The sequence below is a fragment of the Pollachius pollachius genome, assembly GCF_949987615.1.
Source record: "Pollachius pollachius genome assembly, chromosome: 9".
NCBI classification, from domain to species: domain Eukaryota; kingdom Metazoa; phylum Chordata; class Actinopteri; order Gadiformes; family Gadidae; genus Pollachius; species Pollachius pollachius.
In genome coordinates this window covers 12,494,708-12,510,424 of record NC_136942.1, presented here as the reverse complement: position 1 = coordinate 12,510,424, position 15,717 = coordinate 12,494,708, and the positions used below count along the sequence as shown (strand labels likewise).

The window sequence follows — 15,717 nt, the reverse complement described above, 5'->3', positions numbered from 1 at the left end:
ACATAGATGGAAGATAGGTCAGCTCAAGGTAGAAGGAAGACAGCTTTGGTGAAAAAGACTACAACAAAAGACTACAACAACCAGGCCACCGCCAATTGAGGCCAGCTGCAGCTCATCCCGGTGATTGTTTATTTAACAAGGCTTTTGAGGGAGAGAGCGGGGACTGAAGCACAGGCTGTGGGAGGACTAAGGTGGCTGTATTGTTAAGCTGCAATAGTAAACAACTATTTGATACGTGTATTTAAAATAGAACCAAACCCCAACACCACTTGCAGATTGTTTTTTTCATTGTAGATCTCTCCCGCTCTAGGTTAAACACATGCTATTGCACGCATAAACAGTGGACCATGGTTACCATGGTAACGTACCCGGGTCGGCTTTGATCGTTCCGGTCAGGTCCACTACGGCTAGCAGATACTGGGACCCTTTTTAGCAAGGGAGCAGTTACACCCACCCTGCCCTCACCATGCTATTTATATTATAGGCCCAATTAAAATGGAGATTGTAATTTATGATCCATCATAAATCAGCTGGTCAGCTGGGCAGCTTTTCGGAAATGCTTCATGCTTCATGTTCCTGTTTCTGCCCTTTAGCCCTCAACATTCTTGCAACAGCATGGGTTATATAAATACTTTGTGAAAAATGCCAGGCAACAATGTTGTAAACAGTTTTCAATTCATACTTCTGCGCAACCTACATAACATGTCCTTACACCAAATGTACACTAGGGGGTGATTCATCACCCAACTATAAACCCCAATATGGGGATCAAACTGGGGAACAGCTCGTCAATACGGCAATCAGCGGTCTGGAACGTCTAGGGGGATGAATGTGAGATCTGTGGGGGACTTTGATGGTTCTACATGTATGCGACCGGGGTCTGAAGCCCCCGCTCCCTGGTTGTCTAAAACAGATCATCACATTTAAAAACAGGCCACAGAGCAAGCAGCCTGGTCAGCGGAACACCTCCTTATGATGACTTGGCCATTCATACTTTTCCTAAAATACATTTTTAGCCATCACATAGGAGTGCAAGTCAGCTTGCCAAACGCTAGACAGATGATCCAAGAGAAAACATGCTGGCGATGACAAATCACACCAGCCTTTTCCCTTGTCCCGGCGTGAATGGATCCCTTGGTAGGAGCTGAGCTGGGATCAGTGGGAGCCTTACCTCCGCAGGGCTCCCCTGGGCCCGGTGCGGGCCAACGGGGTCACCGTCGCACTGCCAAAGGACGACTCCGCGCTCGGACGAGCCAGTTTGGTATCGATGAACAACGGCATGTTGAGGTCAGCCTTGGACGACTCTTGGGTCTTGAGTGGCTGGGGCTGATTCTGTCCCCTGATGGCCTGGTCCCTGGCGGCCAACGCCAGGGCTAGCGGAGAGCTGGGGTCCAAGGGTTTACCGGTGACCGGGTGCAGGTAGTGTCCGTATCCCATGGACGGGGAGGCCGGCGAGGACAGCGACGCCAGAGAGGGCGTGTACGTCTTGACGGGCAAGCTGAGAGGGCTGAGGTGGTGCTGGTGCTGCTGAGAGTGGTGCAGGCCGGTCCGGGTGTTGAGGGGGGCTCGGAGCATGGAGGGCTCGGGGGCGTTGCAGTCCACCAGGTGTCCCGCCGCCGCGCCTCCGCCGTTGGAGTCGGGGATGTTCAGCAGGGACAGGGGGTTGACCACCAGCCGGCGGAAGTGCTCGTCGCTACTGAGCATGCCCTCGTCGATGGACCGGGACTGGCGCAGGCGGGACGGGGCGTGGGCGGCGGGCTCCTCGTCGCCCAGGTCCGTGGACCTGAAGGACACGGAGTTCCGCAGGTCGGCCAGCCTCCGGGACCGTATGGTGGGCACCACGAAGACACTGCTGGTGTCGGGGGTGGTGTCTGGTCGGAGCTGGCCTAAAAGCAGAGATTTGAAACCATCAAGTACCGGCAGATGACCAAATTTTCCGATGTTTAAGCCATGCCATGCTAAATGATCGACGATGCAACAACAACAACATGTATGACGAACAACTGAGTACATATGTACGCTTACATTAACTTTATACAGCAACATAGATACATGAGCAGCGTGACTAGTGTGCGTGATCAGGCTCCATTTTCATTTGACAGAATGCAAAAAGTATGACCTCGGGACGGTCGCTAGACTTGGCAGACCCTTGTTTAAAACATTGCATGAATGAGTGTGAGTCACCCTGCTATATTTAGAGCCCTGCTATATCCATACAGCACCATGTTCCCAGCCTACCTGGCAGATCCTGACTTCCAGGCTCCACCTCCATGCTGCTGGCCTGGCTGCTCTTACCGCTGCTGGAGGTGGACGGCTCCTTGATGATGATGGTGGGGATGGGGATGGAAGACCCCTTCTCTGGCTTGTCCTCCACCTTTGGCTGCTTCATCAGCATCCCTTTCCTTATGATGGCAAATTACGGCGGGTTTGTTTGTGGTAGTGGTGGTTGTAAGGGCGGTGGTGGTAAGGGCGGTGGTGGAAATGGTCGGGGAGTCACAATGGTGAAGAGAATTGGATGTCGTTGTGAAACCGAGACAAGGAGGGATTTGAAGAGAATTGTCCATCATGTTTTAATTAGATATAAACCTAACCGTCTCCTCCATATCTTAGCTAAATATCTATAAATGAAGTTGGTTTTTACGTCGGCATCTGCGTGTTTCTCCTTCACTGCCAGCACTGGTGCCTGGGAAACTGTGCTTTATTAATTGAGACAGAAATCGATATACACAAGTAATACATCTCCCATAAAATCATTTATGGAATTACTAACTAAGTACCAGTTACCGGGATTACTACTAGTCGGCCAAAGTAGTGGCCAGGTCCTTCAGACCATGTCAGTCCGAACCAATCTCCCTTCACTCATTGGCGATACACCTATATTTAGTTGGTATGGTCTGATAACCTCCAAATGATAAAGCTTTGAACACAAACAGAGTTGTTATAAAGAGTGCAACAACAAGAGTACCTTGCTTGTTTGCTCACGCTGAAGGAGCCCATGTTGGAGCTGAGTTTGGCCCGGTCAGAGTACGGGTTCTCTGGGATCTGGGCTGGGGTACAGCGGTTGAGAAAACTCTGCTGGGCTGTAGGATGGGTGTATGGGTTAATGATAATGTGGTGTGGTTATTAAAGCTGACTCATAAATGACCCTTTGAGAGAGGAGTCTAGACAGCCTCAGGTCTGCCTCTGAAATATAAACAATAAACGGATATGGCACATAAAACGGAAGAAAGTACTTGAAGAAATGCCACCTCTAAGCTCTGAAATGGGTCTCGCACAGAAAGCTCTAGAGTAGCTCTGAAATAAATTACTGTATGAAAAGTGCAGCACTTCTGAAGGTGATGGTGGCTCCCATCATCATTTCAAAATGGGAATTAACTGACTACATATTACATTCAGTTGTGTTATATTCACCTGCTGTGGTGCATTCACATCTGGTACAGAGAACCTTATTGGTCTTTGTCACAGCTCATTTCACATTACATTACCCATTACTGTAATCAGTAAGTACATTTCATTCATTGTCTATTCTTCAATATGTTAACTCATGATAAGGAGGAAAATTGTGTTTTATTAGAATGACATTAGATGAAAAAAAAAAGTCCAAATAAACGCTCATGGCGTCACATAGACGAACCAGCCTGTTTTCCAAACTGACTTTCATTTCTTGTTGACTGTTAACGTTTGGCAAAAACATTTTGAAACAAAGTACTGAATCAGGCCAATGTCAGACCACCGCCCCCAGACTTACCTGTCCCCCCTGCGCTCCGTTTCCACGCCGCGTCCTCGCCGTCCTCGGCCTTCTCCGCAGCGGGTGGGCAGCCCTTGCCGGGGGCGGCCCCGTTCTGGGGGAACCGGGGGTACACCGCCCCGCCGTACAGCACCCGCTCCTCAGGCTCCGGGGCCTGGGGGTGGGACGAGGTGTAGGGGGAGGGGGAGGGGGACGGTGGGGACGGGGGGGAGACGGCCGGCGGCGGGGGGATGTCCTCGGAGGTGTCCGGCATGGAGAGGCTCCGGGCCAGCTTCAGCATGGGCGGGGACAGGAAGGTCTTCTCCTCCTCGGTGACCCCTGGGGGGCGAGGCGCGCGCAGCGATGGGACGCCAGTGTTAAGATGCTGAGTTGGTTCATTGATTTATTAAGGTCACAACCAAGAGATGACGGTGGTGCACTGCAAAATAGTGTTGGCTTCACCTACTTTGCAGCAGTGAATTGGAAATCCGAGGGGATTATACAGCAACACAGTACTGGAGTTTTGTTTATAGAAATGCTATCTGATGATGATGATGATGAAGAGGATGATTATTATTAGTTTGATTATAAATGTTAAACATAATTATTACTCATTAAAACTAAATTACCAAATCAATTAAATATAAAGATCGAGCACCTTCAAGCATCATGGTCTTGAGTGAGACACACAGACATTTCGTCAGTGAACCAGTGCTGTCCTTACCGATGGATTTCTGTCTCCTGATGATTCCCTGTTTAGGTATACCGAGATACGCTGCTCTGGCGTTCGTTGGTCCTGCCCGGCTCGGCTGAGGCACTTCCTGTATATCGCCAATGGACTACAAGTACAAAGGGAAAGTAAGGTATATACTTGCCCCTGAATCACCACCACGTCAAAAATGTAATAGTTGGCCTCAGGGGACAACATCAAATAAAGCTTCAGCCTACTTTCAAGCAGAGATGCAGCACACATTTTTTGCTGAGTTTTAGCCTACTTAGTGGAGGAGAATGTGCTTACATTCATCTCAGCATTGAAGGGTGAGTAGCGACTGGATGAGCGTGTCTTTGGTGGGGGTTTTCTGCTCTCTACGTTAGGTGTGCTGTTACGGTTACTGTCCCACATTGGCTTCTCTGCATGGTCATCTACACACACGCACACACACACACACACCATCACACACACACACACACACACACACACACACACACACACACACACCGGACACAATTAACACGTATAACACGTATAACAAGTATGGCTTAGGTGATGAACATTGTACATAACGTGGAATGCATATAAAACACTGAATTGTTGTGGTTCAGATTCACAAAAAATATTGAGGAGGAATGGCAATGAGATTGTTAATGCTAATGAACCACACTGAAAATAACATATTACCCAAGAGAATACAACTTTATTTTCCTGTAAAGAATATGTCTTGGTTAGGGTAGTTCGATTTGTTGTGTTGATGTTATTGAAGAGTACAGCTTCTACCTTCAAATAACGAAAGACTTTTGAGATGATCATTCAACGTGCACTACATAGTAACATACTTGGGATGGCAATACTTTTTTACAACATGAAAACAGACAACATATAGACTCACCATCCTTCTTCCTTTTCAGTGTAGCTAGACAAAGAAAGTACACAGAGGATGAATACACTATTTATAACATTATTTATTTGGATAATGCAGTCTAGATAAATTATGTGACAAAAACAACATTGTTTGCAAATTGTAACAAAAACACTGAAAATAAAAGGACCCTGAAAATATTATCCTATACACACGCATTAGTGCACGCACGCACGCACGCACGCACACACAAACACACACACACACACACACACACACACACACACACACACACACACACACACACACACACACACAAACACACACAAACACACATAAACACAAACTTAACATAAAAACTGATCGAGTAATGTGTAGTCTTTGTGCCTGTGTGTGTTTATCTCCATATAACACCGATGAAAAGAGGTATGGCAGAAAGAGAGCATCTAGCATGGGACTGCTGCAATGGTTGGTAATGTTTAATATGTTGGTCTTACATAATTCCTCCAGCTCTGAAGTCATGGACTTGGACCTCATAGCCATGGACAGCAGGGTGGACGGGCCCCGTCTTGGAGTAGGGGGAACTGCAAGGACATAAGTCGACAGATCCCCCTCAAACACCAATGCTTACAAGCTCAGTCATTATGTTACCGGGTTCCATGGATGCAGCTCTCGGGGAAACATTAGCCTTACATCCACCACCCCCATCATTTGTTTCTGCTCCACAAGTGTTAGGAACACAGACAACGAAGAGGTGATGTGTTATGCAATGATATAGGCCCTCCATTGTGAACAGTACACAGCATGGATTGAAGAGGAAGAGAAAAAGGCTAAAAATATGGGTGGGAAAAAAAAGGGCATACTGAGCGGCACCTTTCTTGGGGTTTGTTTTCTCCGGGTCTAGGGTGCGGCTGACGGTCACCACCTTGATGATGAGCCGGTTCCCTCCGTGTCGGATCATGTTCACCACCTGCTTGTGTCCCACTTTCACCACGTTGTCCTGGTTCACCTACACACAGGACAGGGCGACCTCATAATCACTGCTGACCACCAATAACAGAAGACGAGCGTCTGGTGTTATTCACAATCTTACTTTCCGGCCCAGAGGGCTCTCTACGCACAACATTGAGTCATTTAACGGACGCTTCATCCGAAGTGACAAGTGAGCCTGAGAACAACCGAAGCACGTGATCAGAATTGGAGCAGCAGCTGCAGCTCCAGCAGTTATAGTACAACCTAGTTAAATAAAGAAACTGGGAAGAGTGGTACTGTTGCCATAGGAATCAGAAATTAAATAAAAGTATACAATAAAATAATGCATACACAATACAATATACATATATACAGAACGGAATGCAATACTAAACATTTACGAAGACTAAATAACAGAAAACATTAAAACATTAAAACATTAAATACAAACACAAGAGACAACCATACATTCATTCACACAGACAGGGTACATACACACAGACAGGGTACTTACACACAGACAGGGTACGTACACACAGACAGGGTATTTACACACAGACAGGGTACGTACACACAGACAGGGTATATACACACAGACAGGGTATATACACACAGACAGGGTACGTACACACAGACAGGGTACGTACACATAGACAGGGTACGTACACACAGACAGGGTACGTACACACAGACAGGGTACGTACACACAGACAGGGTACGTACACACAGACAGGGTGGTGGACGGTAAATTGAGGACTATGTGTGGTTTAGGCAGTAGTGTTTATCAAAAATACAAGGCTTTAAAGGTGGCAAGGCTGGTGGCATTGCAGAGAGACGGGGGAGATGGTTCCTGAGTTTGGCGACCATGGCCTGTATGTTTTTAGGGTACAGACCTTAATGAGGAAGTCCCCGGTCCTGAGACCAGCCAGCCACGCTACGCCGCCCTCGTCCACAGACTCCAGGTACTGCAGTGCCGGGAACGCTGGCGTCGGGCTGAACTCCTCGATGGGCGTGTCCGCTACGGACCGCACACGACGGGTGTATTAGACTGGTACACTGTGTCATATCAACATGGGTTGGTAACATTGAGATGGCTCTGCAAAATGACCAACTGGTTGTATGATGCGAGATGGTGACGTAAACGTAAAAACGAGGAGGTCAACATTATTCTGTGTTTGTCTTAGGTCAATATCAGAGATGAAACATAAAGGGCTGTATCACTTTCCTTGTTGTCCTTTCTGTGTTTGTCTTAGGTCAATATCACAGATGAAACATGAAAGGCTGTATTGCTTTCCTTGTTGTCCTAAAAGGAATTGGTCAGCATGAATCGTTATAATGAAATCACCCTGGTGTTGAAGCGCATGGTAGCTAGATACTATGCCAATAGATAGAGGGGTGTTGTGGGGAAAAACAGGATACCAGCACAGAATCACAATGCTATAAGCATTGCAGATGCTTTTCTGTCGACAATAGAGTGTGGCATCAACATCTCCTGTGTAACGTTTTCTCTCCTCCCATTTTGCTGCTTGTTACAAGGCTTTGACAAACGCACAGTGAACCAAGAGTGAGCTGGGTAGCAGGAGCAGTGAGGGACAAGCACAAGGAAAATGATGACGTTGAAAAAAGAAACTGCTCCATTGGTACCTTTTGCCCCTCTCAGCACGAATCCAAATCCCTCGTTGTCCCTTTTCTGCAGCACCACAGTCTTCTCATCAATTATACGGTTGCTGTGGACGTTATGATCAGAGCGTTACTGCACACGTTTGCATTAACCATGACCTCTGTTGCCTGAACTATGCCCTTTGTCCTAACCCCTGGAGTGCATGGGTGGAGGAAAGCTGCCAATAAACTGGCATCCGTCTGCAAAATTATGGACGGCATAGTAAAGCAGCATTGAAGATACCCATCACGCTCCCAGAGAAATACAGCAATCTTCAAAAACCAATCGGATTCCCTGTTTGCTCCTCACTGAAAGGATCTGAGTTCGAACCCAAACGTCTGTCCCTGATTTATTATTTCTCTTTGTCCTCCATACCAACGGGCAGCATAATGCAGTCGCGAGGTAGAGCATAAGGATTGGCATTTACATAACTGGTTAAATTTGCACACTGTATAGCTGAAAGTGGATTATTTATATATTAATATAGTCTATTTATACACACGCTGGTGGTGTGCCTCCTGCTCTCAATTCCACTGGTTAACAAGCTGGCGGAGTGCTTGGGATTCAGTAGGGGGTTCGGGGTTACCCGAGCTCCCCCACCCTACACCGCTGCTCCGCACCCAGCGCTCTCTACCGCTGGCTGCCAGAACCCCATCCAGGTCACTGGTACTTTGCCTACCGGGCTGCGAACGGCCCTGGCACATCCTACATCCATCACATGGTCACACCCTGCACCCAAGCCCAACTACTACACTCCACGAGTGCCAAACGTCGTGCTACTCCCCTCACTACGTTGGAACCCCGATTGTTTGCTGTCCTGACTCCACAATGGTGGAACGAGCTTCCCACTGACTTCGGCACAGCCGAGACGACCCGTCTTGCGCCGCAGGCTGTAAACCAATCTGTTCAGACTGCATCTTGTTGAATATAAAATAGGAATTTTAATGTACTTTAATGACTTGCACTTTCTTGGGTTATGTCTGTGTCGTTGATAGCATTTGCTGTAAGTTGCTTTGGATGAAAGAATCTGCTAAATAATGTAATAGAATAAGGTGGGATTGTGTTAGGGACCTGAGGTATGGAAACCTCTACCTTCTACAACCTTTCAGCCTGGCAAGTGAAAACTTCATGACAGTGTTTACCTGGCGGCCTCAAAGCTGTCATAGGAGCCAACGGTGTAATTCCTGAAGAGCTTTCTTCGCTCTGCATGGTCATGCCTTGTGTCTGTAACGAAATACAAGATCTATTAGTGATTCATATCTCATTGAGGCATTGGTTCTACCGCTTGCATCTGGCATCTGCCATTTCCATCTTCACAACACGCCCTTGAGATTGGAGGAAATCCATGTTTGCCCTGTCACAGAATTATCCAGTAGGTAATTTGATCAACCTTAAAGGACATAAATAGCAGTGGTCACCTTGACCTGGCTTGATACAGGGGAGGGGAGGGGAGTTAGTAAAACAATATGGGCCAAATTAATCTGAAAAGGCTTATCATTGATTGTTTACATTCCCTAAAGTTAAGAAGAGCAAATCATGGACTTCATTGACACATTATTTCAAAGGCTGCATTTTGGTCCTTGTGTGTTTGTGTGCACTCACAGGGTCTATCTTCCTGAGCCTGTGTAGGCACCTCCTCTACGCATTCAGCAGGAAACCAGCCAACACTGCCGCGGACACTGCCCTTCAGGTAACCCCCTTCTCCAACACACAGCACTAGAGACGGAGATCCACGTAAAGGTGTTAGGATTAAAGTACCAGTTTGGTTCTTCACCAGTATGCATTTACAACCTCCCTCCACATTTTAGAACTACATGAAACATTATAAAAGTACAGCAACTGAACTAACTGTATCAAACTCATGTATTAAAATAGTATAAGTGATAGGTGGCATCAGCCTAGAGCCATGTTGTATTGACATAGATGTAGCTCACAAGAATACCAACAATGAAATGATCTGATCTGTGATATACAGTACATCTTGTCCCATCCTACAGCATGAAAAAACACATTAATGAAATGTTCAACATTTGTTGTTGTGAGGTGGATCTGCAGTTTTCCAAGTGTGGTCCGCTGGTTCCACGTCCACGGGGATTCATGCTAGTTTTGAGGTCGGTTGTGGGTGATTACTTTTCAGAAGTTTATGGCTGTTCAGTGGATGCTTCCCATTTGAGGTTGACTAAGGTAACGAGTAGGATTCCCATAAATGCATTGTTAATAAACAACAGGTAAAGTTGAAACGCTAACTCAAATTATTCTAAATATGCAAAAATGCAATACATTGCCACATCGAAACATTAAAAAAGACAATAAACATTTACCGAGAGACAAACAAATTGCTGGCACAAGTCTCCCTCGCTTGTTTTTGTAAATCCTTTACAGTACAGTTCTAAAACGGGTCCACGTGCTACACCCAACAGACCTACCTTTGACTCTGTCATTTTTACACAGCGCAATCTCCCCCTCAGCCTGCGGGTGGTGAGGTGTGATGGCCACAAACTGTCTGGCCGGGATGGCGCTGTACTGGTTGTTGTTGCGGGGCGGCTCCGCCTCCTCGCGGGTCCTGTGGCGGGCCGGCTCCGGGCCAGCACGGCCCCCTCCGCTATGGGGGCTGGAGAACACAGTGGGGGGATCGTCTCAATAAGGTCCCGTACAGTCACCTGAAAGAGTGCATGCTTTAGGATAGCCTGGTGCTTTTTTCTGCTGCCAACTGAAAGGTGTCTGGGTTTGAATCCCAATGTGTGCAGTTCACCTGGAGACATCCTAGAGCAAGATGCCAAAGCCCGACCGGCACCTTACCTAGAGGTCAACTAGGGTTTGTGTATCAGTCAGCCTAGTGTCATAAATTATCTTAGGTCTGTTGGAAGAGGTGCTAAGATCTGGACGGACAGGGTTTTTGACTTTCTTTTGTTTCAACCATTCACGTTGCTGGAAGGCAGGGATCTGTAAGCCCAAAGTTGGAAACTCACTTTCGGCCAAAAGTAGTAAACTGTAAAAAAGTTTAAAACACAGAGTAAACTGCCCACGATAGAAATGCACTTTAGTTTTACACAAATCTCCGTAACAAAACAAAACAAGGTGCAGGCTTTGTGCAGTCTCCCAGACGTTCTGCTTTAACATGGAAGGACTTCTGCATCCGAGATAACGTACAGCCCATCTCTGCATCAAATATGTTTGTGAAAATGCTGAGCGCAAACTATAAGCACTAAAAGTATGTACATACATAATACACATAATTGCTCTTAAAAGCATTCATTCGAGTGATGGTGGAACCAATGTTGATGGTACTACTGTGAAGTGCGTATGCTTTGAAACCTTTTTAGAAGCAAACACACTTGACTACAGGAGTACCATCACCATTGGTGCCACCATGGTGATTGCAGCACCAATGGTGTTGGTTCTCCTGTAGTCAAGTGTGTTTGATTTGAACCCTCTTTAACTCCACTTTCAGGGCTAGACTCTTGACACACACACACACACACACACACACACACACACACACACACACACACTTTTTTTAATAGTTAGCCAAAGTGAAAAACCAAATAGCTCGTATTTTCTACAGCAAACAACATTGGCTCAACACTTTAACTCAGTGGTAGCCCTACAAACTCCTACAGTATCAGCCACACACTGGACTATTAAGGTCAGAGCAGTAAGCAGAAAGGTAAGTCAAAATACCTATTAAATTGATTCCATAAAGAGATATAAGGAACTTTGGTTTACTTCAAAGTCTCCCTAGCTAGTTCTCACACAACAGAAAATGTTTCCTTCACAGTTTCAGGCTCTACTACATTATTGAACCAGACATTATTCCTGTAGCTACCTTTGCAGAGAGAGAGGGATAGAAAGAGAGAGATAGAGTGAGAGAGAGAGCGATGGCGTGTGTTTGTGTGTGTGTGTGTGTATGTGTGTGTGTGTGTGTGTGTGTGTGTGTGAGTGAGTGTGTGAGTGTGTGTGTGTGTGTGTGTGTGTGTGTGTGTGTGTGTGTGTGTGTGTGTGTGTGTGCGTGTGTGTGGGTGGGTGGTGTGTGTGTGTCCACTTGTGCATTGTATTATCTAATCCTCAGTGGACGAGACCAGAGCTTCCATCCACAGCTCATGAGTCGCACAGGCAATCACCATAGCAACACATCATCCATCTAGGGAGGTCGTCCCATTTTAAACATTGTACTGTAAATGGCTGCAGTGTGTTCATGAACAGTTCATGGGATATTGTACATGTAACGGTGCATAAAACATCAATATTGTCTTAATGATTTTGCAGTATCACTTGTATGCTGTCAATGCATTTTAGTTTTCTGTAAAAGAAAATGGATAGCACTAAGTCATATAACAACATTACCTCATGGAAATCCCCAAAGCAAAAGAATTGCAAAGTACAGTACACCAACACATCCTGTGATACACTGCAGAAAAACCTCTCAACCCTGGCATGAATCATGTTATATTATAGGCAGCTATTTGTGGCAGGTGAGAAATGGCCCTGAGCAACCACAAATGCACAACTATGGAGAGACTTTTAGCAAGCTACAAAACCAACAACTGTTCCAGTGGACTTGCTAAGTGGCCATATTTAGATGATGGATGTCCTGGGCAGCTCCCAATGGATAACCAAATGCATAATAATACACATACCAAAGAGTCGTCCAAATTCAACTCCACTGAGCAAACCAGGCATTGTCCTCCTGTAATCGATTCACAACATCCCAACTCGACATCATGTATGTGACATTTATTCTCTCTTATAGGAAAACTATTGCGCCCAGCTCATAGTTATTCAAATATCATTTAGCGTTGATGTAGCAGCGTGGATGTAGCTTGCTACATCATGCCCATTTGTGTCTTTCACACCAAATTAAATCCTGCACTCACATGTTGATTCAGTTTTGCTGTAATGTGAGATGGACTTATTTGATCAAAACATTTGTTTGGCAAAATAATGAATTTTGAGACAAAATAAAATGATGTGACAGACAAAAATAAAGAGGTTTGAAGTTGTTTACAACATCAGGAGTGCTCTTGTCGTGAGTGTATTATTTACCATATTTAACACCAACCTCTTCATATTGTAGCCATTAAAGTGTCGTTAGAAAGATACAGCAGACACAGCAGGAATGCATCACTCACCACTGCACACCTTTTTCCATTGATGTTCCATTGTTAGTTCATGCTATGTAAAAACTTCTAGTAATGGTTGATCCAACCTAGATGAGTTACCAAAGGCCGAGGATGCATGAGAAATGTAATGACTTATCTCACTCAGCTAACTTCGGAATTAAAGATACCATCTTGATTATATTTAGATTTACATTTAGGGCATTTAGCAGACGCTTTTATCCAAAGTGACCTACAATAAGTACATTTTTCAGGAGAAAGAGAAACAACAATATATCGCCCAAAAGATGTTCATAGAAACAAGGGCCAAGAACTAACAATTGCTAGGTTAACCCATTCACTGTATACAAAAAAAATAGCTGGGATAAGACGCTAAACAATGCTAAGTACTATTTTTAAGTGCCAGGATGTACAACATACAATACGATCAATAGACACATACTGTTTTTTGAGGGTTTTTTTCTTCTTTTGATGGTAATGGCCATCATCCTTTATCCTATATTAGCATATTAGGATATATGGGGATAAAAATACTGCCATGAGGTTCACCAAACGTATTAAAGAAAACGTGCAAGTAAGCTTGTTTCCATGACTAATACCATGGTGACTTTGGAATGATAGTTTCCACAGCTTCCATGCCAACGCCAGAACGAGCTCTGAATTATTGAACAAGCGGTTTCAACACGTGGCTGAACATGAAAAATAGATCAAACTCTGTGTTCTCCATTGACTTCTCTTATGTAATCCATGGTAGAGATCTAGCATGACCAAAGGCCAAGGCTTCGGTTATCCTGTGAAACATTATGAATGTATTTTTTACTATAATTGTTCTGAATTTAGAAAATACTTAAATCCTGTCCCCTTTTCACAATTGAAACAAGTTATGATTCAAAGATGACTCCTGTTTGATTATTAATGATTTTGAAAAATGTGTTAATATGATAGTTTCAGTAAATTTGTAAGAAAACTATGTTATCCGCAAAGAGTAGAATTCCTGCTTTTGAGTTGTGTTATTGAATGATATTAGATCCGCTTATGATACACTTTGAATGCAAATCAGCTAAAGCTTTAGGAAGACACAGATGTAGAGGCAAGCCAAGCAGTTTTTCACAGAACGCCCTCAGAGGGTTGGCTATAACAAGGAGCTCTCTGAAGATCACTCTTTGAATTTGCTCCCACAAGGCTGGGACCAAACGCTACGCGTTTATTTTCCCTCCCTACCAACGACCAACGATCACGGGGCATCATAACACATTTCTCAAGATGCTAATGACATGCCCTTGTTGTCGGTAGGCTTATGTTCCGAACAAAACCACACTGACCGTTGGCACTACCGACACCAGCTCCACCCTTGGAAGGCACTGGAGGACTGTTCCTGATTGATCAGAAATGATCCAAGTGCGGTCTCAAATCTAAATTGGCTTGTGAGGAGGCAGGGGCAGTCAACTATATATGCTTATTCACTCGCCACCAGCTGAGGAACGGCTATGCCATTTCTAACGGATAACACCGCTCTCCACTCTGACCAACAATCAAGTCATTCCCTCAAACAGCGCAGTTCTTGGGCCGAGGCGCAAACACAAAAAGCAGCCAAACCTTGTGTGTCTTTGGTGTTGTCGACGGACGTCCTCCGCGGCCGGTCTGCCCAGCGACGGGGACCTGCTCCGGGAGGAGGGCCGGCCCCCTCGCACCCCTCCCACCGTCTTCACGGTGCTGACCGCCGGAGAGGGCATGGTGGGCGAGGAGCTCCGGTGGCACGGGGAGGGACTGCGGCGCGAGGTGAAGGACGGGGAGGCCGACGGGCTGGACACCACGGTGGAGGAGTGAGACTTCTTGGGGCCGGGGTCGAGGTTGTTGTCCTCGCTGTTGGAGCGCAGCAGCACGGGGGCCGTCTCCAGCTGCTGCTTGGAGGAAGGCACCCAGTGGCTGGAGGGCGAGGCGTGGTTCACCCGGAAGGGAGAGGCGCACCGAGGGCTCTCCCTCAGATGGACTGAGGAGCGAAAACAATGCAGTGAGATGGCGAGAGGAACAAAGTGTCAAAGTGATTGAAAAACAATGAAGTGGCAGTGGAAGTCAAGGAGAAACGATCCCGTCTTTGGTTGAATACAGCGGTTAACGTCGTCAAAGTTGACCATAACACTGAGGCTCAGGGACTATGAGAACATACAACTTACTTGACCATGTGTAACTATGTGTGCTGTGCGTGTGGGTCTGTATGTGTGTGTGCGTCTCTTGTCGTTTTCTAGTCTGCAAATGTGTGCATAATACGTTTCTTTTAGCCTACTTACGTTTACCTACCAAGGCAATTGGCAATCCAAAAATCATGTAAGGATTTGTACAAAATCTTGAAAAATCTCACGATGCATTATCCCAAAATAAATCTAAGAGTAGTTAAAGGCTAGGATTTAGTTTCTGTGTTCCTGGGCAAACAAGCACCAGAGTTTGAAAAGCTGTTTTTTGCTTTGAATCCTTTTCTCCTGCTTCTCATCGTCACTGACTGCCATTTTTATCCTTCTCTGCCGTTTCTCACATGCCTACGTATTCTTCCCAACTGCACAGCACATTTTCTTGTAACCAATCAGTACATAGAACTGGTGCCCATGGCAACCACATGCATCCGTTCCTGTATGTTAGACCCGCCTACACAAAGATGTACAAACAATA

At 45.8% G+C, this 15,717-nt stretch overlaps 1 protein-coding gene across 1 annotated transcript in view; it reads right to left on the bottom strand.

Annotated features, from left to right (window-relative positions):
* Positions 1–15,717, bottom strand: part of LOC307080392 (SH3 and multiple ankyrin repeat domains protein 2-like) — a gene marked incomplete at both ends in the record, with an annotated part of 31,936 nt that overhangs the window by 2,761 nt on the left and 13,458 nt on the right. The window contains 15 exons of the mRNA XM_079743077.1: positions 1,172–1,886; positions 2,239–2,402; positions 2,966–3,080; positions 3,749–4,066; positions 4,452–4,566; positions 4,746–4,870; positions 5,335–5,358; positions 5,802–5,888; positions 6,178–6,313; positions 7,170–7,294; positions 7,921–8,003; positions 9,079–9,160; positions 9,539–9,652; positions 10,363–10,547; positions 14,650–15,043. Coding sequence (XP_079599203.1) covers positions 1,172–1,886; positions 2,239–2,402; positions 2,966–3,080; positions 3,749–4,066; positions 4,452–4,566; positions 4,746–4,870; positions 5,335–5,358; positions 5,802–5,888; positions 6,178–6,313; positions 7,170–7,294; positions 7,921–8,003; positions 9,079–9,160; positions 9,539–9,652; positions 10,363–10,547; positions 14,650–15,043 — 2,782 coding nt within the window. The remainder of the gene's footprint in view (positions 1–1,171; positions 1,887–2,238; positions 2,403–2,965; positions 3,081–3,748; positions 4,067–4,451; positions 4,567–4,745; positions 4,871–5,334; positions 5,359–5,801; positions 5,889–6,177; positions 6,314–7,169; positions 7,295–7,920; positions 8,004–9,078; positions 9,161–9,538; positions 9,653–10,362; positions 10,548–14,649; positions 15,044–15,717) is intronic.